This window comes from Coffea arabica, chromosome 5c, assembly GCF_036785885.1.
Source record: "Coffea arabica cultivar ET-39 chromosome 5c, Coffea Arabica ET-39 HiFi, whole genome shotgun sequence".
Classification (NCBI taxonomy): domain Eukaryota; kingdom Viridiplantae; phylum Streptophyta; class Magnoliopsida; order Gentianales; family Rubiaceae; genus Coffea; species Coffea arabica.
Window position 1 is genome coordinate 22,541,248 of NC_092319.1, and position 22,962 is coordinate 22,564,209.

The window sequence follows — 22,962 nt, forward strand, 5'->3', positions numbered from 1 at the left end:
AGAATAAACATAAGTCGAATGAATGTCACCATCATAGCTCTTATGATTTCACTGAATTAGGTTTAATATAAAGACCTTATCATTCTAATATAAATCATATATAATTGAAATGATAAAGATGCAATTCATGAATATATAAATAGTAAAAATGTATAACAAATCCCTAGAAGTCAATCAGTTTAAGGGCATACATACTAATAATCCCTACTAACATAGCACAGGGAAGGGCTGGATTAGGTGGTAAAGGTGAGAGGGGTTGTAAATAAGAGATCTCAAATTCAAAACTTTTCATTTAAACAAAAAAGGCTCTTAGAGAATATATCATTGATATTCAAATAGTTTTCCACGTAGTATACTCTAATTAATTCAACATGCATTATGCTACATTACGTAGGTCATAATTCACGGCACCATGACTTTATGCCGCTGAAGGAGAACTGATGCTTAATGTATTATTATTACAGGCATATATTATTGACTATCAATACTTATTTATTCATTTAATTGTTTTCCTTTCTTTAAGGACATTGCATGTATCAGATTGAACTTTTAGTTGAATCTAAGATTTTTATATTTAAGTGGAATAAATATAAAGCACTAACCGCAATGTATTTTTTTACAAGCATCAACAGAGAGACATTTATTATAACTGGTAAGGTAATCAACATATATACGATTATCATGAAAAGATCTGCTTAATGCATGTTGTGCTCGCTACATCAGCCAAAAAAATTACATTCTCTTAGTTTTTATGTGATTGATTTGTGTGAGTAAAGAAATCTAGAAAAAAAGTTATTATTATCCAGGGATAGGTTTCTTGAAGGAAATGGCTTACAATTCAGTTCTTGTAATTTGACGGAAATGGTGATGTCTAACTTTCCTGATAGCCTATCCAGGGAACCAGTCAAGTATATGTTTGAATTCTACATCCATCCTGCTATTTTGAATGCAAATTGTTGTATTTGACTATTTTCTACTTCTGTAAAACTGATGTTAATCTTCTCTTTAGTATTCAAATTCTATATGGCTGCATTTGGATTAAGGAGTTTGATGAGGATTTAAAATCCTCTCAAATCCCTTTTGTTGTTTACATTATCTAGGCAGTATTTGGATTTGTAAATTACCAATTATTCTAGTATTTAAAATATATTTTAATAGTTGATGTATTACAAAGTCAAATGCCTATTAAGGAATCCAAACAACTAGGGGCGATTTGAACGAGTACTTTGTAAGAGATACAAAATGATAGCAGTTTAATTTAATCAAACCAGTTAAGACGAACTGCTAGAACAAACAATCAAAGATAAGAGGTACTTAAAGTGTAAGCAGCAAATTCCTTGATATCTTTTAACATGATGATGGAATGAACCTGTGACAACAGCTTGAAGGACTTGCCATGAAACTGACTTCTAACCACGTGTATGTGACCTAAAGACATACTTTCAGAAAACCACACATGAAGTAACAACAGGCTTGTCCTGAATGCATGCTCCAAAACTTTGAGAAGTGAAGCAGCTATTCCTTAATCAGGGTGCTAAAAGTTCCTAAAACAGCAAGCTTGCCCAAGCACCAATAAATGCAAAGCCACCAAAAGGAGCTAAGGTTGCATATTTTCTGTCTTCAAGGTAGGCAACAGCATAACACCTGCAAACCCAGGATTGGTTGTATTTTTCAATGTAATAAGGATCTTTCTCATAATTAAACATTTAATTCCAGAGTAAATAAAGCAAGAAGAGAGTATCTGATACTCGAATTTATGTTGGCTCTCCAAATCAGAGTACACAAAATTGAGAATAAGAAAAACGTGACTTCTCCCATCTGTTTTACCAATTGTATTGAACAGCTTTCTCATGGCTGAATCGTGTTTTTGGTATGATCTGGGGCACCATATTGAACCTCTTTATCAGCATTTCAATGGTGACCCGCTTTCTAACCTTGGATACCAAGACAAGATAGCAAAGTGGATCCATAATGGTGTGTTGAAATGGCCTTTGGCAGGAAATTCAATACTGAGGTAAAACTGTTGCAACAACAAACTCCTATTCTTGTGCCCACTACAGATCCAGACCAAACTACTTAGACGCCTAGTTTTGCTGGCAAGTTCACAGTCGGCCCTGCTTATGAAGTTTAAGCTCGTCCCATCCTGTGGTGCCTTGGTGGAAATTGGTGTGGGATAAGCATCACATTCATAGATTTTCTTTTATCCTTGGCTATTGTGTAAAAGAAGGCTGCTCACAAGGGATCAATTGAGAAAATGGGGATGTTTGAGTGGGTTTGCTGAACGTGTGTTATGTCATAGAGAAGAGAGAATATGCATCACTTGTTTTTCATGTGTCCAGTGGCTGCTGCAGTCTGGACTAAAGTACAGGCTTTATGTTGCGTACCCATGGAGCTTGGAAATAGAATGGCTAACTATGCATTGGAATAGCAAACATTTATAGACAGGCTTAGAAAGTTGTCTCTGGCTATAACAGTGTATCATATATGGCGAAAAGGAAACAGGGTGAAGTTCCAGCAAGCTTCTGTTACTCCCATTGGTAATATAAATAGTATAGTTACTGAAATGAGATATGTTGGTGCTACTTGGCACGTAATCCCAAGGTCAAGAGTGAACTGGTGCTTGATCAAGGACTGGGGGTATTGCATGTGTGTTTTGACCATGAGTAGATAGGTTTTTGTAGATTCTTGTAATTACCTTGTCTTTGTATGGTCATAGGTGACTGTGTGATGCAAAGGCAGCTTACTGCTGCAAATGTGCAAGTTTTCTTGCTATATTATATGAAAGGTTAATTTTTACTCCAAAAAAAAAAAATGTACTCAACAGAAACAGAACTACAAACTAAAAACAAAATGGAAACAGCTATTACCTATCAAACAGCATGCATGTTAAGTAGTTGAAGGTCTCCTACAAATTCATCCTAGGATTCATAAAGAAGAGGTTTAGTAACTAAAATAAATCAACTATCACAGGAGTAACTGATTTCCTTCATCATCTTCATCCAACTAGAGAAGAGTAAATTACTTCTCACTACATTGGATTCAAGAAAAAAGAAAGTAACAAAAAGGGCATTGATCTCCTGACAGAGGCAGGGCTATGTATATCTGAGGGCTTCTCAACCAAACAGTGACAAAAGCCACAATCACACGGAATACGTATTTAATATACCATGCAAAACAATTAAAGAACAAGGCTGAAGAGCATGAATACTTGAGAGGATAGGGATAGTTTGTTCAAGAACATAAAGGCAATTTGTGACAGCCATGATTGGCACATGGGCTCTAAACAGAAGGGCAAGCCCATAATCAAACAAAATTTCCTGATTCAACTGAAGTTAGATGTGCAAAGCAACAACCAACAGCATATTAATAATGATTTGAAGATAAACATGCTGAAAGTAGATCTTCTTTGGAGCAAATAATGCATTGCAAATAAGGAAATGCTCGATGTTTATGAACACCAATGAAATACATTTCAAAAGAAACACTAGACCTTCATAGCAAAATACAGAAGGATACCGCTAGAAGTGGCAAGATGGATAAATTGATAGTAAATGGTCTTAGCTAAATGGACAGTGGATAATAATAATATTAATCCAACTAACACCAATTAAAAAATGGAAGTCAATGGATGAGATTTAAGTGGATAATCTAAAACCACAATCCAACCATTTAACCACTTATTTTCTCAACATCTAACACTATTTATCATCCTCCACCCCTACCCACTTACACAGTAATATATCTGCATATACTCCAACAGTCCAACTCACACAAAGATTAGGAAAAAATATACCCAAAAAAATGTGACCTGGTTGAAGTGAACTGATTTGAGCATTATTGAAGGTCAAGAACCCAACCTAATTCAAAATAACCTTGTATTTACTGATTGAAACCAATGGGTTCAGAATCAGAAACTAGGAAAGTGTCAGAGCACATCAGCACATTCTGCACACTTTTATCATCATGAAGCAAAATTGCCCACATTAATTGCTCAATTGGAGTTCAAAACAAATGCTTAGTCAAAATTCACACTAGAAGCTTACAAAATCATGTAATTGCTACCCATTTGCCAAAAAAGAGCAGCAGCCAGAGACTTCCGCATTAGATGAGCTGGAATTCCAGAGTCATAAACTCAGAACTCTCTGTTGAGGTTTCAGGAGAATTATCCCATTTGTCGAACACTATATAGTCTCCATAGATGATCTGGTTCCCCCCCCCCCACACCAAAAACTTTCTTTTCTCAGTTTAAAATGGATCTTTTGATAGCTGGTATTTATGGTTTCCACTTTATTGTTTTGCTCTGTTTGGATATCTTTGATCAGAATAATGGATTGATATTCCCTAGAGGTTGTTCACTTGGGTAGTTACAGTGGAGAGACTTTTTTTTCTCTAAATAAATGGATTTATATGATGAGGTGGATAATCCATTTAAATCCACCAAGTAAAGTGGGTTTCAATGGTCAACCATTTAAAGTCATCAAGAATTTTAAAGTCATCTAAATTAGGGATGGCAATTGGGGCGGGGTGGGGGGAATTTTTTCCCCCCGTTTAAAAAAATTAATAAATATATATGTACATAATTATATATAATATTTAATAAATTAGCTACAAACTTAAAATAATGATATTATTAATTATATGTATTATATAATGTATATTAGTATATCCAATATAATTGATATTATCAATTATACTAATAATTATACATGTCTACTAATAGAAATTATTAATTATTTATACTAAATTTACTAATACATTTATACTAAATTCCTAGTTACACTTAACACAATAACACTTTTTCTCAAAAAAAAAAACACAATAATGATTTAGTGATTGTATTTGTATCAAAAGTGAAAACTTGGCTACTTTAGTTGTATTTGTTTTATCGTGTTGGATTGTATAATAGCTTTTATTTGATTGTTTTTATGAGTTTCAATTGTGAAATTACAATGAATAATAACTTGATGATGTGTTGATATTGTAGTACTTGATTATTTGCTAAAATTTGACTATAAAAAATTTTTATTAACCCCACGGGTACCCCCGCAGGGGAAGCAGGGCGAGGCGAGGGAAGCAGGGGACGGGGACGGGGCGGGGCGGGCCGTTGCCATCCCTAATCTAAATTCATTAAGTCAGGATTATTTGGATGGATAATTGGATAGGGATCAAAATTGCCAAGTGTAGATACCACTATGTCAGATCAGAAGGGCCAATTACCTTCCTGTGCTGACCCCAAATTTTAGCACCAATTCCAAGTAATTAAAATATGACTTAACACTTGAAAGTTTCCTCAATATAGATAGCACACCAGTGCAGAATCTCTTAAGAGGTTTGAACCTAACGAGAGTCCACTACATCAGATCAGGACCAATTATGTTCCTGCAATTACCCCAAATTTTAAACATATTTGACGAACTAAAATAGTAAAATACGAACTAATACTTGAAAGCTTGTTCGGTATAGCAAGCATGCAGAGATTTGAGCCACAGCAAGTCCATCTCTTTGCAATTATCCAAATGCTGCAGCTTAACTAATTATTTGACGGTAAAACTTGACATAGAGATAAGTTGACCCCCTAAGGAGACCATATAAAAGAACAAATGGCAATTCCCTTAGCTATTGCAATAGATCTCTCCAACATTCTAAGGCATGAACATCATCACATTTCGAGAAATTTTCAGGACAGTCAGCATAAGTTTGCCTTTCATTATCAAACATTCACTCCATGACATTCACCTTGTAAAAACCACGGGTAATATTATAAATTATAGAATAAAATCTAAATTCATATACATGTCATGAAACATTATCAATCAGACATTCTTATTAGGCAACGTCGCTCAGAGAAAATCAATTTTACCATTCCTCAATTATCAGTCATATTCATGAGAGAATCACTAGTACTATGGACAGGGATATCTAAACTTAATAGATTAACCATTAAGTTGCTTTCTTTGTTATCCAAATGGAGATGAGATATATTAATTCCCATAGCACTTGACTACGTGCCCTGTGCTACACATTATTCCTCCACTAAATCATACAAGGGGTTGGGGATATACCAGTTTCTCTGTCAGATTCTTTAAAACTCATCAAAAGATCTTGATAGTTTACGTTATGTAAGACAAGGTTACAGGGATGTTTTACTTAAACCAATATCTAATGTACACCATCAAATTTGGACTCTCAAACATGTATGACTACTTTCACATACTTATGGTTAGCATTTTATTTTTCATTACCATCCTTCAATTTTTATCCATTAAACCCCAATATGACCAGATATAAAGGTGGCACTCAACAAAGTATAGGATGATTTTTAAGATTTCAAAATAAAGTCTCTTTCACTGCAACTTCCAGAGAGCTATGGCACCTTTAATCCAATTACTTACAAGGTAGAATTATCTTTGTTATCAGTAAAATTTCAGTTTTTTGGACTTCGGTGTAATTAATGGACATCAGGTTCTAATTTCAGCTTGTGTTTCAACTCGTACTGCATCTTCAACTTAACTGTGATACTTCATTGCAGCGCATATGGCCTCTTATACTTTAGCAAGGACCGGATGAAAGGAATGTCTCTTTTAGCCATGAAAACTCGTAAGCACAACAAACCTTTTGTCCACCAAAGAAGAAAAAGAAGAAGGTAAAAATGATTAGCACTTACGTCCCAGAGAAAGCCAGAATGCCAGTCGTCAAAAGTCCTCCAAACTACAACAGAAGAACCAACAAAAAATAGTAAACGAAATAGAAAAACAGAAAAACAATTTATCAAAAGCCGCAGCCAAAACCGTTTTTCAAAATCCAGCTTGAAATAATAAGAGACAGAGGGCTGACTCACAATGTTAGGGCGGCTAGTCGTGGGAGCAGCAAGCAACGCTGCAGTGTGTACCAAATGATATAATGATGCTGTCTGCCAAACCTTCCATTACCAGTTACGACGAAATAAGAAAATTTATAAAATTAGCAAAACACATTCAAAATTACAGAAAAATGCAACTAAACTTGTTTGTACCCTACAAAGAACTAAAGAATCAGAAAATTTCATCTAAACCAAAATCGAAGCCAAAGAAGAAGAGGAAACCTCTTTGTAACCAGGATTTTTGGGCTTGAAGACATGAGAACCATAGGTTCCCAACCCAAGTGCTGCCATTCCTATTTAATTAGACAGAAGAAAACAAAATCAAAATAAACGAAAGGGAGGGGAAATTTGTAACAGAGAGGAAAATACCAATCTTAATTGAAAACAGAGGAAAAGAAGGCACCCACCAGATATTGCAGCAACCTTGTGCCAAAGATGAGGATCCATTTCCTCAACTCTGCTGCTCTTTTGTTTCGACACAGGGATTAATGACTACAGTTTCAGTACCCCGTGACTACCCCCGTACTGAGAAATTGAGGCCAAGAGGAAGGAAAAAAGAAAGGGTTAATTACATTTACCTCCCTTGAGGTTTGACCAAATAACGAATCGATTCCTGAGATTTGACCAAATAACAGTTCACCCCTTTGAATAACCAGACATTTAACAATCACCCCCCTACTGTTAAGAGACGTTAGTCATTGTACTTGACATCAGGAAAAAGAAAACTTGGAATGATGAAATTGCCATTTATTGTATCCAGCTGTCATGAAGATTAATTATAGTTCCGAAAATACCCTTTTCATTAAAAATATATAATTTACATCCCAATCACGTTTGACTTGAGAAGAAAAACACATCCCCATTGCCTACCTTTATCTGGACAAAAAGAGAGCCCATTTGCCCCAAGTTTGACGAGCAAAAACTTCAAGAGAACAACAGCAACAAAACTTGGAGAGAATCAAGCTACTTACGTAAAAATCAACTTGCCGCTACATCAGGTAAGCATGTGTTGGTTCCGAATCATAATGTAATGGTGAGTTAACATAAGTTAATATTGAAAGAGTTATTGTTTAGGGTTTGGGATTTAGGAATTTATGGAGTTGCCTCTAATTAAGACGGAATTTAAGGGTTCTTTAATTATGACATTATCATTCTTAGATTAATTTTCATTTATGTGTAATTTATTTGCTTTTGTTGGTATTTTGTTATTCCGTGGCCACATTTAGGATATCTCAAGGTTTGGGGTTTATAAAATTATAAAATTACGATTTATGGTCTGTTAATAAGATGAAATTGAAGAGTTTAATTTAAAAATAATTTGCAAAGTAAAAACAACGAGTAATAATTTTGTAGTTGTTAGCAATAAGCATAATTGATTAGCTTTTAGTAAATCTTATGAGGGTTAATTACATTTTGCAGGAATTATATTTTTTGTTACTTTAATGCCTACTCTAATTGAGTTTGGTTGCTGTTAATGTTTTTACTTTTATAATATGACTTTTATTTTGTAGGAATGGCTTCTTCAAGCAATAGCTCAAATATTGAAAATTTGAGCTTTGAGAGCATAAGATGTGGTTGTGGTCAAATAGCTTCAATTATGGTATCTCGAACACAAAAGAACCCCGGAAGGCTTTATTATAATTGTAGTGTGCATGGATGGTTGAAGTGGGTTTTGCTAAATTATGTTGTAGAGAATGAGGTGAACTATAACCCAAGATTTATGCAAGGTGCAAGATCTGAATTTACTGAAGTAAACTATAATCCATGGTTGAGGAGAAATGTAGATGGAGACGTTGGTGCAGCAAGTCATATGATCCAAAGAAATGATGCAAATACGGTGCTCTGTTCTATTTGGAGCTGGCTTGGGCATATTAAGATATTGGTAGCAATAAATCTTGTCTTGTTGGCTGCATACTTGTTTGCCCAACTTATAAACATGTTAAGAAGTTGAAAAAAGTGGCACTGGCTATCTAGATTTTCACGGCTCATATGTGTTAGCTGATGGAAATGTCTTTTGTGTCTAGTTTAAAATGCTACAAAGATTTGTTGTAAATGTTCTTGGATGAAATGGAACCTCTAGTGTTATTTCAGTGGTATAATGTTTGGTTGTTTCGAGTTGTTTATAGTCTACTTCATTTCATGCAAACAATTAAAATAATTATTCATAACAAAGACTTGGATAATTGTTACTGAGAAGACAAGCATTTGTTGTTTGTGTACATCATCTTAAAGTGTGGAGCTTCATGCTTTGGTAAAACTGCTGCTAATATTACAATACCACTCAGAAGGGCCAATCCAAGTCCTAAACCGTTCACAACCATTGACTCGGTGCAACGTCTCAATACATCTCCTCTGGTTTGCAAGAATGTCAATTTTTTCGGAAGCCTTGTCTCAGCTGTTACCACTGCCAAAGCATATGTGTAGTGGCCAAGAAAGACATGCCATGGCAAGACTCTCACCCTTGTGGTTCGCATCTCTCCTTTATGCCAGAAGTTCATAAAGCCCAGCAACCACTGCAAACGAGATCAGGACGTCTATAACAAGCAAAGTTACCCCAGTAGTCTTTTTACCACTCCTACTGGAGCCATAGTTACCCCAGTAGTCTTTTTACCCTAGTAGTCTTTTTAGCAGCATTTGCTTCTCAACCTGAAAACCAAAATACAATTTAGGGAGAACGGTACATATTAATGACTTGTAGGATAGCTACGTAGATACTCTTGTTCCCACTAAATCAAGGAGAAAACAAGCACACATCCTCTAAAGAAAACAACTACATAGCTGGAATCAGTTTCCTCATGTCCTGCAGAGATATGCAGTAGGACTAGATTCTTTCTAAATCAGTGCCTATTGCTCCAAGAAAAGGTATATCTAAGCAGTAGCAAGCGCCACTAATCAACATAATCAACATAATCAAGCACTATATTGAGAGCACAGTAGACCACATCTGAAATATAGAAGACTAAAAGCCTCAGATGACTTGAATGTCTATCACCAAAGGTACAAGAAGAGTAAATTTCAATCCCGGAAATTCTTAAAGAAAAAGTGACAAAAAACATTTTCGGATACAGAAATACATTCTTCCCAGTCTCGTCTTTCAGTTCCAAACTCAAACTTCAATAATCAAATGATACAGATTAAACCACAATTCTTCACAATTCTTCAATAATCAGATTGGCACCAGCTTAAGAAATTCACAATTCGCAATTCTTTCTCATTTTCGGATTAAACCATATTGCATGCTGTTCTCGACAACCATTCAGCCTACCCACTATCTAATGAAACAGATTAATAATATCCCATATAAAGAAAAGAAAACACCCAAATAACAACTTGAGCTCAGCTAATCACAATTTCCAAAAATAAAAAAATTAAAACATAAATTATTAGAATTTCAAATAGGAAACCAAAAATGAATGAAAAGATAAAAGGAAAGAGAACCCACCATGGCTTTGATCTTGGAACTTGGAATAGAAAGATCCAATAAAGTTGCAGGTTTTTCCTTCTCCTTGAATCCAACACCCGACCCGAGTGGATGACCCGCATCATACTTAAAAATTCACCCGCACCAGTCGACATTGGTTCTATCCGTGATGCCGGCGGCATTGAAGACTTGTCCGGATCGTCTCAACTTTGTGGGACTCGCACCAGTTGACGTTGGGACAGCCCGTGACGCTGGCGGCATTGAAGACGTGGGTCGGGTTAACACTAGCAATATCTGATCAGAAACTTGAGGGGCTTGAGGGACTTGAAGGGCTTGAGGGGCTTGAGGGGCTTGAAGACATGGTGTAAGTCCCAAAGACAATCAAGAGGGGGGTGAATTGGGTTGATTAAAATCTTAACCAAATTTATGCACTTTTTCTTTAATAAAAATTTACCTTCTTTTCTAGTAATGATCAACCAAGTAGATTAGAAGACAAGAGCAATATTGATCAGAAAAAAAAACAAGTATAGATAAGCAATGAGAATTTTATTAAACAGAAAAATAAGATAGGGAATCGAATCAAGTGTCTACCAAGCTATCCTCAAACTTGAAGACCAATCACTAGGTTGAGCAACTTCTCTTTGATGAAAGAAGATCAACTAGATGTACAATGGAGGGAGCACTTCCTCCTTGCCCTAAGCCTCACTTAGTCAAGCTAAGAAGTTTTACAATCACTCAGAAAACCCTCAACAAAGCTACACTAAAGACCCTTTCAACCACAAAAGAAATGCTCACAAGAAGTTCACACCACTTTCAAACAAATCTCGCTTTGAAGACTATTTTCTCGCTAAAATATCTCTTGAGATCTTGCAAACAAAGTGTGCAAAAGTCCCTGCTTGGTTCAGACCAGTTTGATTTTAAAGGGAATCAGAAATGAGCTTCATCAATGCTTCCAACGGATAGAAGGCAACTGAAGAGTCAACTAGCCGTTGGGGCTGTCAGACGTCCGACGATCAAATCATCGTCCGAACCAATCGTCCGATGACAGCCAAGTTGAAGTTCGGACGTCCGATGCGTTTGTTTCGTCCGACAGCACAGCGTCCAATCGTTGGCAAAGAGTTGGCAAGTCATCTTGGAATTTTTCGGACGTCCGATGCGGTTGATGTGCGTCCGATGGCAAGCGTCCGATCCTTTCGGACGTCCGATGCTTCCTTACGAGCATCCGACAGAGCTTCCTTCTTGATGTTCTTTATCCTTTCGGACGTCCGACAGAATCCTTCCAGACGTCCGACATGAGTGTCCTGTTTTTGCTTCTTCTTTTGGTTGATTTGCATCTCACGTCATATTCGTGCCTGATTCTTTGGTAAGCAACAACACTTATATTTGAAGAAGGATAGATAAACAATTCAAAGTATTTTGTGATCATTATAACAAAATTGTCACACTTAAAAGACTGTATCTTTGATCGGAACAAAATAATAACTAAATTTGTTTATATTATTCCAATCTTGTTTGCCACATCCAAAGCATCGTAGACTGGAGTCAATCAAACATATGCTTTCCTTGTTCCATCAGGGCTGATCAAAGTGTTCACTTTCTTGGTCTGTATAAACATTTCAACGAACTTTTGTGATCATCAAAACCAATAATAACATTCTCCCCCTTTTTGATGATGACAAAACAAAAGTTTGAAATGAAATTTGATGATTGCAGTATAAGCTCCCCCTTTCTCAAGAACTCCCCCTTATTTAGTGAATCATAAAATTTTGAAAATTTTGAAAAACTCCTTGGCTCAACCAAAGTGTGTTTGGGGTGAGGAAGGAGTGAGCTTTCACTTGTACATCTTGGTTAGCATCGCCATCTATTGAAGAGGCTATTGGATTGATATTTGGTTTGCATTTCTTATCTTTTCTCTTTAATTAAGTTTTCTTTATTGTGCTTAAATTTGATATATCTTTGTGCATCATTGTGAAATTGTTTGTACTCATTGGGTTGCACCAGGCCTTACACATGGGTCGGGTTATCTTGTGGGGCTTGGTTTCGATGCCGTAGATCAGAAAATTGAGGGGTTTGGAATAAAAATCTAAGCTGAGAATTTAGGCTGAGAAGGAGGACGGAATCCAAATGAGACTGTGGTATATACACAGACAGCAAGTACCACTTGCCTTTATAAAGTGACGTTTATGTTTTATTTTCTTCTTTATGTTATCATAAGCTAATAACAAGGCCCACAAGACCGTACTCCATTTCAGCAAAATAACCTGAGTCTCTTCCACATAACCCTGGCTGCTGCCTCTCGACTCACTCTGGCTTTCTCCTAAAATATTTCTCCTATTTCAATGGTAACCCAAATTGTATCTAATCCTGCTGGAAAATCATGCAATATGTGACCACTCAGCTGCACTCAACAGTTTGCATAAAATCTAAAATATCTCATACCAAGCACTTGAAAAGAGCTAGTGAAAACAAACAGAGAAACAAGCAAAACTTAGTTCCATTGTGCTATGAATCATCAAAAGAGTATTATCAGTATCGGCACCACATATGTGCTATGAACCGTCAACAGAACAACAAGACCATAACATGGCCATAAAGTCTAATAAGTATAAGCACAATAGACTGAGAATCCTAATTATCTTCATTTGCAACCATGTCAACAAAAAGCATATGTAAACAAAGCCTGAAGGCTAGAACATTGCATATTTAGATTGAGAATTTTTTTCAGAAGTTGCTGGCAATGTTGATGTAGGCCTTGGTTGTGCTGAAGTAGGAATAGATCCTAATATTGACCCTCCATTGTTGTTGCCAGCAACTGATCTTCTTCCAATGACTATAGCAGCAAGATTTTTGCCCGGTAGATTTGAAGCTCTTGAACTCCCAAACATTTCTTCAGGTGTTTGAGATAAAGCAACATGTCTAGTATTGCTTTCTCCCTACAATTTCATGCATGTTTATAGTTAGCCAAATCTACAAATATGAGAATTTGAGTACATGACATTAGAAGTCACCTGAGAGACTTCAATGGGAGGTTGTGTACTTCCAGCAGGTAGAGTAACTGATTCTTGTGTGGGACAATAAGTAGATGTTGGTATGCTAGTTCCAGTAGATACACGGGGTTCCATTCCACTGGTAATGAAAACAAGGTTAGAAAATGCTTAAGATTACAGTCCATGGTACGTAAGAATGTAAGAGTTTGAATAGTGCACTCCACCTTTCTTCTCTTGAAATTGCCTTTTCTATTCCTCTTTGGATCACCTTCACAAGATCTTTTATTGTGCCCAAATTGTTGACACAAACTACACTTCAGCGTGGATGATCTTTTTCCTTGGCCTATAGTTGGTGCTTCTCCTTGCTCCCTTCTCCGGGCCTTTCTTGGCCTGCCAGCTTTTCTTCTAAATACTGGTGGTAGTACTTTTGAAGGATTCACTTCAATAGGTGGCCAAAACTTTACATCTGGGATTGGATGAATGACTTCATTGTATGCTCTGATGTAAAATTCTTTTGTCTTGCTAAAATCACAATAACTTTCCAAATCTTCTCTCTTGTTAATAAGAACAGCTGTTGCATGCTTGCATGGTATTCCAGACAAGTTCCATACCTTGCAATCATATGTTCTCTCATTGATGTTCACAAATGTAAGAAACATTACAATCCTTCACTTGGAATTCGTTACCACTTGCAAGCAGTATAGTGCACTTTCTACATTCATTAGCAAGTACATTAAGTCTGTTTTTCACATTTGAAACCACATTATTCTTATAAAGACAGCCTTTTTCAAATCTTTTTAACAGCCTACTCATCAACTTAGATCGAATATTGTCCAGCAATGTTAACACATTCTTACCCCTTAGATCTCCTATCCAATGATTGAAAGATTCAACAATGTTGTTTGTGATGTGATCATTCTTCAAATCTGTGGGGAAAGCATGCCTAGACCACAGGTGATAAGGAATTTTCTCCAGCCACTCGTGGGCTGCAGGTTTTAAATCCTTAATTTTGGCCATAGCCTCCTTAAAGTTTACTTCAGTGTAAGCCCTGGAAGCTTGCCAAAATAATTGCCTAAGCATAACTCCTGGAAAATGGCCTCTAAAATTGCTATATATATGCCTGCAACACTTTCTGTTCACTGCCCATGGTACCTTAGAGTTAATGGCTTCAATCAGTCCCTACAAACGTCAAAAAATACATGTGTTAAAATCCCAAAATCAGTGATTGATTAGTTGAATGAGTTGTTAAGATCTTACCTTTTGCCTATCAGTCATGAAAGTCCAAGGCCTATCCCTTCGAAAGTCATCAAGCATTGCAGCTAACCATTCAAAGAAAAACATCCAACTTTCTTTATTCTCACTCTCAACAATGGCATAAGCAATAGGATACAATCCATTATTTCCATCTAGACCAATTGCAGAAAGTAAAACCCCTCCATACGGCCCTTTCAAGTGACATCCATCAAATCCTATGAAAGGAAGGCAGCCACCAAAAAATCCTTTCTTTAGTGCATCTAACCCCACAAACATTCTTTTAACTGAAGGAACAGCCGATCCCAAAGTCATTTCAAATTGAATCTTAGCTATACTACCAGGATTTGTATTCATAATCATGACACAATACTTTGGCAGCAAGCTATAGCTATCACCGTGGCTACCATCAATAATATCTTGTGCCTTTTGCTTTGCTCTATAAAGCTGCATATCAGTAGGAATACTTAGCCAATTCATGCCTTAATAGCTCAGGTTTAATAGTGGAATCTGCCCTCAATAGGTCAATTATTTTTCTTGCAATCCACTTGGCAGAAGCAACAATTTTTTCACTCATGACACAAGCATGATTAGGTGTGCATGTTTTTACCATATATGTCATCTTATCAGGTGCTGGAGAAGCATGTACTCTCCAATCACAACTTTGATTGCCACAATGCGCCATAACTCTAGACTTTTCATTTTTATCAAAAATTAGAGGAAAACCCCACTGAATTTTATATTCATATAGCACCCTTCTAAAAGTTTCAACATTTCCAAATATCATTCCCTTTAAGAGCCTAAATTTCTCTCCCTTAGGCATGGAAAACTCAGCAATATTTAGGCATGCACCCATTAAATCATCCTCCAAGTCACTGTCGGACTCATTTTCAGCTTCAACTTCATCATTGGACTCATAATCAGACAAGTCTCCACCAGAATCTAACTCATTTTCCAATCCCTCTTGTACAAATGTACTAAATAGTTCATCATCTAAGTCAACACTCATCTCATCATTGTCACTATAAACATATAGCTCATCATCAGTTTCCACTTCATCCTGGATCCCTGCATCAACACCATTCAAAACATTTTCGAATTCCTTTCTTTTACCCAACCTTTTGCTAGTTATAGTATTTTGTCTAGCATTTCCTTCTGCCCAACCTTTTGAATTCTTCTTACCAGCCCTTTTGGTATTGCTACTCTCTGCCCCATGGAAGTTAACACCCACCACTTCAAAGTTCATAGCAATATCAACATTGTTACCATCTATTCCCGTGTTGTTTTCATTATCATTATTAACATTGGCACTAATATTATTAAAATTCAGCCCCATAATATTTCCATTTCCATCAATATTGTTCCCATTACCAGCATTTTCATTCAAGTTCTCTTGAACATCATCACAAACCTGCCTAACATAAACATTGATACGTCCATTCCTCCTATGTAAACCAAACATTTCCAGCACATCCGAATCAATTTCAATGTTCATTGTTTCCATAGTACCAGGGATATCACAACATAAAGCAATCATGATATTTTGTCGACTAGAAATACGATTCAAAACATTCTCACAAACATCAGATAACAAGTCAATGTAAGAATAGCGATCGGGATCAATATTCCTTAGTTCAAACTTCATGCTTTCACAATGAAGAGTAATGCCGTAGACACTTGCAAGTCCAGCCTAAAACCACGAAAACAACAAAGTTTATCATGCGCTTCATTAACAAATAGCATTAATATGATGAGAAAAAACTGATTTGCATGCAACTAAGTTTGAAGATATGAATCAACGTGGAATCTGACATAACAGGAAATAAATAAAGATTTCCTATTAAACCCTAAATTGTAAAACTATTTTGATAAACGACTAATACAACCTTATTGTGGTTCAAACTACTAAAAATTACATATGTATGTTGCCAATGTAGAAAAAAGTGATATATTAAAAAATTTCACAAAAACTCCAGATTTACATTATTAAATCTGGATTTCTTGTTATTTATGACTACGTTCACCACCCATATAACTATTATACATGCAGTAGCAACCAAAAATGCTGGCAATGTTGTATTGATGCATCACAATCAAAAACCCCTAAATTTGAAGCATATTTGTGTCCTAGAAATCAAACTAAGAAGGATCTAATGTATATAAATATTAGATCCGTGCATGCAGAACTCATTTTTTTGGTTCAAATAGTATATAATACCCATGCAAGAAATGATCAGTTAAAGATAGTACCATGCTTAGGCCTCCAATAGCTTTCCGACCCTACAACCTTTGTTGTGAAAAATTTCTCCAGCCACAATATGTTGATATGTAGACAACGCACTGTAGTTTTTGAGTTTTATCTTAGTGATTTAAGGATTAAGCAATGATAGAAACATAGGGTTTCATGGAAAGAGAGTTCAAGAAAAGTGAGTGTAGTATGATAATCTGATGTTGGGATTGTAGGGGTTGAAGTGATAAAGTCGCTATCTGTCTTGTTTCCCACCTAAAGGGTAAAATTGTAAGTACATATTTCTATTTTTATGTCTTAAAAGTTTGATGGAAATTAATAAGGGTTATTCAGACTTTTAGCTATTTCCGTTACTTATAAGTGACAGAAGTTAGTGTGAGGGAGGAATATGTTATTTGGTCAAATCTCAGGGATCGATTCGTTATTTAGTCAAACCTCTGGGGAGGTAAATGTAATTAACCCAAAAAGAAAAGAACACAGCAACAAAGGAATTAATGAATAAAAAAGAAGAGAGCGTGGAGGAGGGAATCGGAGATTGAGGAAAGAGGACGCGTACATGGTGTAACATCATTTGTACAAGGTGTAATAATTGAACAATAGTGAGTAAAATAAAATAATATTTTTGTGAATTCCACACGACATGAAAATCGAGTTACAAGACGTGATCTGAGCCGCACAAATTTTTAAGGCTCCATCCAAACCGTGAACTGCCTGGGACGGTTGCCCCTCATCCGGGGAGGACGGGAAAGAATCGAAGTTTACCAGACAATAAATAGACGAGTTTCTTTCTCGCACTGTCATGTTTACAGGTGCAAGTCTATAAACTTTATGAAATACATGGGTGAAAAGAACGAAATATTTTTCAGAATATTTTTGAAAGGCATGTAATACGAAGATTCTTAAAAAATTGTATGTAAATATGTATATTATACAATACCAATAATTACTTATTAGAATTACTTCTAATATTACCATATATCAAAATACTACTTGCAGTCCTAATATTATCAAATATAAAAAAGAGAAAACCGTTCAAAACGTCCTTCGCATTTTATAAAATAATTTTTTTCATCCCTCACTTATAAAAATGTAATTTAATGTCCTTTATAAATTCATATTGATCAAATTTGATTCCTACCAAAGTTTTCGACTAGTTTTTTGTCGAAATTGCAAAATTATCAAATCAAATTTTGCATAATCCGATCTGTAGTCCCTTACATTTCACAAAATGAATTGTTGCGTCCCTCACATTTTACAAAATGAATTTTTTATCCCTTATTGACCATATATACAAATAATTTTTTTAAAAAAAATATTCATGTATATATCTATTTGATTTCATTTGAACAGTACGAATAACATGATTTCACCATGTGAATCTATTCAATATTTGTGATATTTTCTTTTTTGGTAATAGTTCATTTGTTGAATTGTGTAATAAGGTTATCTAATTAATCAGTCCTAATTCGAATTCTATAATCTTGTTAACAAATTGCAGTTTAAATTTGAAATTTCTACTCGCCACCTTTAAGATCAACAGTTGAATTTCTTGTCTTGTGATTGTCTTAAAATTTGAAAGTGTTAATCACTTACTTCTTTTTGTCATACTTTTCCTTTGTTTATTGTTTATGTCCAAATTTAATTCAATATAAATACTTGATAATGTTTAGGATTAAATGTCTTCTTTGTATTCAATTTTCGATTAAAAAGAAATAAACATGAGTGAAAAATTAACAATTTTTTTAAACCCATGTATATATTTATTTATTTCACCTGAACAGTACATTCAGGTGAAATCAAATAAAATATATTGCATGCTATTCGTATTGTTCAGTGAAATTAAATAGATATATACATGAGTTAAAAAAAAAGGTTATTCGTACACATGATAAATGAGGGATGAAAATTATTTTGTAAAATGTGATGGATGAAAAAATTCATTTTATAAAATATGAGGGATGAAACAATTCATTTTGTGAAATGTGAAAAACAAAAAATTCATTTTGTGAAATGTGAGAGACTATAGATCGAATTATATAAATTTTGATTGACAATTTTGCCCGTATAAAATGATCACGTGCAAGGCATGGGTAGATTTCGAACAAAAACTAATCGAAAATATAGGTAGAGACCAAATTTGACTAATGTAAATTTGTAAGGAATGTAAAAATACATTTTTATAAGTGAAGAATGAAAAAAGTCATTTTACAAAATGTGATGGACGTTTTAAATAATTTTCCCTATAAAAAATTGTGAATATGCACTCAAAACAATACGACAACAAAAAATGCACTTTGCTTCACCTGTAACAAATAAATTTTACCTGTAATCAATAAGTTTCACTTGTCACCAAAAGATTATCTTATAGAATCATATTAAATATTTGATGATACATTACATATCTTATTGAAAAATCAATCCTTGTTTATCAACCATACATTATCTAACTAAATCAATTCTCTCTCGATACATTCCTAAAAAAATCCAATTCCTTCCCCCAACTAATGAAGAGATCTTGGCCCAATTGACACATATGATATTGAGCATAATTTTGCAAAGAAATAGCTCACTTGTTTCTTGAAAAGAGATGGAAAATATGCTCAATGTCACTTAATTGAATAGTTGGCCCAATCCCTTGTTGGAGGCAAGTGTGATGCGGAGATCAAAGCTGGTCATGGTGATCAAGAAGCCCATGGGAAGGCGCCGGGTGAGCCAATGACTCGAGCACATGCTAATAAAACTAAGGAAGTCAATTGAAAAGTTGGGAGTCCATCGAAGCTTTGAAGGGGTCAAGTGTCCAACAAGTTTCATTGCAAAACCCTAATTTAAGTTGGCGAAGCACGATCTGGTTTACAAACCATAGCAAGGGTCGCGGATTGAAGGGACGAATCATGCTTAGTCCATGTTTGATAATCTAGTTCAGAACTTAAATTTAATGGATTCAGATCTTAACATATTCAAACCGTTTGATAATAAAAAATTAAACATTTGAATTAATTAAGTGGCACTGAATTTTCTAAACAAAACTTGTTCCCAAAATTAAGTAATAACCTATTCACTTATCACTGAATGTGATATGCACTCACATGTATCAGATTTAATACTTAATAATTCAATAATCTAATGAATTCAGACTTCAGATTTTATATTTCACACTTTAGTTTTCAAATTTTAATTTTAGTAAACGCACCCCTTAGTCTTGTTGGGTTTTTTTATCGTTTATCTTTAGCATTGTTTAGACGTTTTGTTCGTTATTTAAAGGCTAAAACTCGGTCAGTTTAATGTTTAGATGGGTCATTAGTTGTTTAGTTCATTAGTGATAGGAATAAGTGACTAAATCCAAAATTCATTTGGATTAGTCCATTTAGTAGTTGAAGGTGTGACGGCCCCACTTCCCCCTAGGGCGTACCAAAGGGTTCGGCGGACCGCCTGCCCAACTCTCGCCGGGACTCAGTCGATCACTACCATCCTCAAATAAATACAATACAAGAATAAACCTCAAATATACATCACATGGTCCACAAATATACATCCAAGTCTCCAATAATTACATGTCACAAATGCAGCGGAAACTAATTCCCAACTATACATCAAATGATTCCAAATCCAAATTGTACAAAATATAGGCCATCCATTCACGTGAATAAGTACTACAAGTCCTTCATTCGCCACGAGCCCTGTGGAGGGGAATAAAATATTTTTGGGGTGAGCTAGAAGCTCAGCGAGTAACCAGAAAATCAGTAATCAAATCGGTTTAACAATATTTCTTTTCAATGATGTCATAAATCAATGATGTCATAAACCAAATGATAAGTCCAGAAACGATTACAGCATTTACAAAACATTAAATATGGAGTATCAATAATTCAAGAAACATGTACAATGGAAAGCGATAGTAACATTCATGAAAAGGATACGTTCATTTTTTTATAAATAATCCCTCGTTCATCTTTTTATTCGTTCATCTCATCTTTTTTTTTTTCCGGACGTTGGCCGGTCTCCACCCATCCGGACGTAGCCGGACTCCACCCATCCGGACGTACCCGGACTACAAGGTAATACTCGAGTATACCAAATTCACCCAGGGTCACCATATCGCCCGACCGAGTCCGCTTCTGGCTCGAGCCGATCGGTAACGAAGGGCAGGGCCCAATTCAGCCAAATGGCTTACATTCATGCGCAACTAGCATTTAATCATTAATCATTGAAAATTTCATATTTATTTAGGTCGAGTGCGATAAAGTACACACTCGCCTAGAAAACTCGTTTTGGAAATCATTCAAAACACTTAACATATTATCAATCAATAATAACAAGCCAATAAATCAAGTGATATAGCAAACAAGGAACACTCATATGCAAGCACGCATGATATGCAAGAAAACAGTTCAAAAGTAACATTGGAAACAGTTTAAAGGTAAATAATGCAAAAAACGGTTCATAAATAACTTTAGAAATAGTTTGAGGTCACTCACCTCCATGGCTCAGAAATCATCCATCACATAACATTGCCTTGCTCAAATCCAAGTCTTAGATCACAAACTCAATGCAAACAAGTCCTTTAAAACTTCGGACAGCACTTCCCCTAAATTTGCTTACTTTCCCAACCATCATGGCTTCATTATTTCCTCAGCCAGTCCCAAAGGTACACACACAACAACAAGTTCATCCAATAGTCATTCAGCAAGCTCCAAGTAGTACAAAGACAAGTCAAGCTAGGGAAAAGTCTGGAAATGAAAGTTAAGCTCAAAACCAGAAAAACAGGTTTTGACGTCATTTTACGGTAATGGCACCAAAGGCTCTACGATTGTCGGATGAAGGTTCAAGACCCACCGTTTCGAAGCTAAGAGATAGGGCTACAACAATGCAGAAGGTCACTCAGTCCAGTTCCTAGCACAACTAGGTCAAATATGCCAAAATACCAAACCAGAACCACTAAAACAGGTTCACAAATCACACAATGCTGTAATGAGTCCAACTCGGTCCATACAAGTCCAAATGCATTGATTCCAAAGGCATATGGTAGCTAAGACATCCAGCTACATTTCATTAAAAGACACCAACATCCAAATCCAAAGAAATTCCAGTCAAAATGGCCAATTACAAGTGCAGTTTTCGCATTCTGATCAACCCAGAACAGCAACAGTAAAATCGACATATCTCACTCTACACTAGTCCAAATGACCTGAAATTTTACAGTCACTTCAAACTCATCAATACCTACAACTTTCATGTTTTAAGTAAAGGCCAATTCGGTCTCTAACATGGTGCAATAAATTCGGACAGAATGAAGAACTACAAAACCTAATTTTCTGAAATTTCTTCCAAAACAGAAATTGATTGCACTTAATCACTTTTTCCACCTCCTAAAGTCATTAAACATCATTTCCAATCATCATACATGCCCACCTAATCATATCCATATGAAAACAGAAAAATCCCCAAAAATAATAAAACTTCACCAATTCAACCAAACTCAAGAAATAATCCATGAAATTGCATCTTATAACACCACTAATCATGAATTGAACATCATTAGAGGAAGGAGAGGTGTTCATCCACCACTTACCTTAGCAAAATAAGAGGGAGAGCTACTTGTCACCTTAGCTTCTCAAACAACTCCACCAAACAACTCACAAACACTAAGTGAAGAGGTTTTATGGAGTAATTGCAAGATCAAATGGTTGGATGGTTCACCTTGAGCAAGATTGGAGCTAAAACTTGAAGAGTTTCTTGCTTCCTTTTGGAGAGAGAGGGCCGGCCATATGAGGAGAGAAAAATGGTGAATTTTGGTGATTTTTGAAGATATTTAACCTTTGGTCAAAAAAAGTCAAAAATTGGAATAGTAAATCTTAAAGTAAAACCAATAAGAGGGTGACACTTGTCACCTCATTAATGCAATCTTATCACTTCTTTTTCCTCTCACATCAATCAAATCTCACTCTCTACTTATCTCTTAACACCCGATAAATTTTACACAGTATCCGGAATTTAACCTAATTGGTCGAATTTTTCCGAACTTTTCGCACTAGTGGGTCCCACGTCCGTTATATATTCTTAATTTTCCAAAAACTCTCCAAGGCTAGAAAAATCATCTAAAACTATAATTACTCATAAAAATTTCTCATGAAAATTTCCTAAGCCAGAAAACACAGAAAACATGCTATTAAAGGAAATAAAACCCTCGGAAAATATT

The 22,962-nt window shown here is 35.5% G+C and overlaps 3 protein-coding genes and 1 long non-coding RNA gene across 5 annotated transcripts; 1 reads left to right on the forward strand and 3 right to left on the reverse strand.

Moving 5' to 3' along the window:
* Positions 1-1,236: 1,236 nt before the first annotated feature.
* On the reverse strand, positions 1,237-7,424 carry LOC113702807 (uncharacterized). Of its 2 annotated transcripts, none has more exons than XM_027223952.2 (5): positions 7,267-7,423; positions 7,082-7,152; positions 6,839-6,919; positions 6,665-6,708; positions 1,237-1,644 (listed from the first exon to the last, which is right to left on the reverse strand). In XM_027223952.2, the coding sequence occupies exons 1-5, from the start codon at positions 7,304-7,306 to the stop codon at positions 1,545-1,547; spliced, it is 336 nt and encodes a 111-aa protein (XP_027079753.1). In that variant the 5' UTR covers positions 7,307-7,423; the 3' UTR covers positions 1,237-1,544. The 2 variants fall into 2 exon arrangements, with proteins under 2 accessions (XP_027079753.1, XP_027079754.1); XM_027223953.2 differs by having other exon boundaries at positions 1,499-1,644; positions 6,839-6,910; positions 7,267-7,424.
* A 289-nt stretch (positions 7,425-7,713) lies between these two features.
* On the forward strand, positions 7,714-8,958 carry LOC140007469 (uncharacterized). The gene is made up of 2 exons (XR_011814781.1): positions 7,714-7,857; positions 8,371-8,958. It is a non-coding gene; the product is annotated as an uncharacterized lncRNA (long non-coding RNA).
* Positions 8,959-9,045: 87 nt separating this feature from the next.
* LOC113704669 (probable transmembrane ascorbate ferrireductase 4) lies at positions 9,046-9,447 on the reverse strand. Its single transcript, XM_027226550.2, has 2 exons — positions 9,430-9,447; positions 9,046-9,372 (listed from the first exon to the last, which is right to left on the reverse strand). The coding sequence occupies exons 1-2, from the start codon at positions 9,445-9,447 to the stop codon at positions 9,046-9,048; spliced, it is 345 nt and encodes a 114-aa protein (XP_027082351.2).
* Positions 9,448-12,967: 3,520 nt separating this feature from the next.
* On the reverse strand, positions 12,968-14,971 carry LOC113704670 (uncharacterized). Its single transcript, XM_027226552.1, has 5 exons — positions 14,525-14,971; positions 14,000-14,446; positions 13,583-13,878; positions 13,289-13,406; positions 12,968-13,213 (listed from the first exon to the last, which is right to left on the reverse strand). The coding sequence occupies exons 1-5, from the start codon at positions 14,969-14,971 to the stop codon at positions 12,968-12,970; spliced, it is 1,554 nt and encodes a 517-aa protein (XP_027082353.1).
* Between the last annotated feature and the right edge of the window lie 7,991 nt (positions 14,972-22,962).

What these genes read in the sequence shown, in the direction of transcription:
- LOC113702807 (XM_027223952.2), bottom strand. Translation starts at nt 7,306, where the DNA reads ATGGATCCTCATCTTTGGCACAAGGTTGCTGCAATATCTG. An exon ending in CAAGGTTGCTGCAATATCTG is followed by an intron (nt 7,153 to 7,266) that starts GTGGGTGCCTTC and finishes CTAATTAAATAG; the next exon opens with GAATGGCAGCACTTGGGTTG. An exon ending in ATTCTGGCTTTCTCTGGGAC is followed by an intron (nt 1,645 to 6,664) that starts GTAAGTGCTAAT and finishes CTGGGTTTGCAG; the next exon opens with GTGTTATGCTGTTGCCTACC.
- LOC113704670 (XM_027226552.1), bottom strand. Translation starts at nt 14,971, where the DNA reads ATGCAGCTTTATAGAGCAAAGCAAAAGGCACAAGATATTATTGATGGT. An exon ending in ATGTGAAAAACAGACTTAAT is followed by an intron (nt 13,879 to 13,999) that starts GTACTTGCTAAT and finishes TATGATTGCAAG; the next exon opens with GTATGGAACTTGTCTGGAAT. An exon ending in AAAAGATCATCCACGCTGAA is followed by an intron (nt 13,407 to 13,582) that starts GTGTAGTTTGTG and finishes TTTCATTACCAG; the next exon opens with TGGAATGGAACCCCGTGTAT.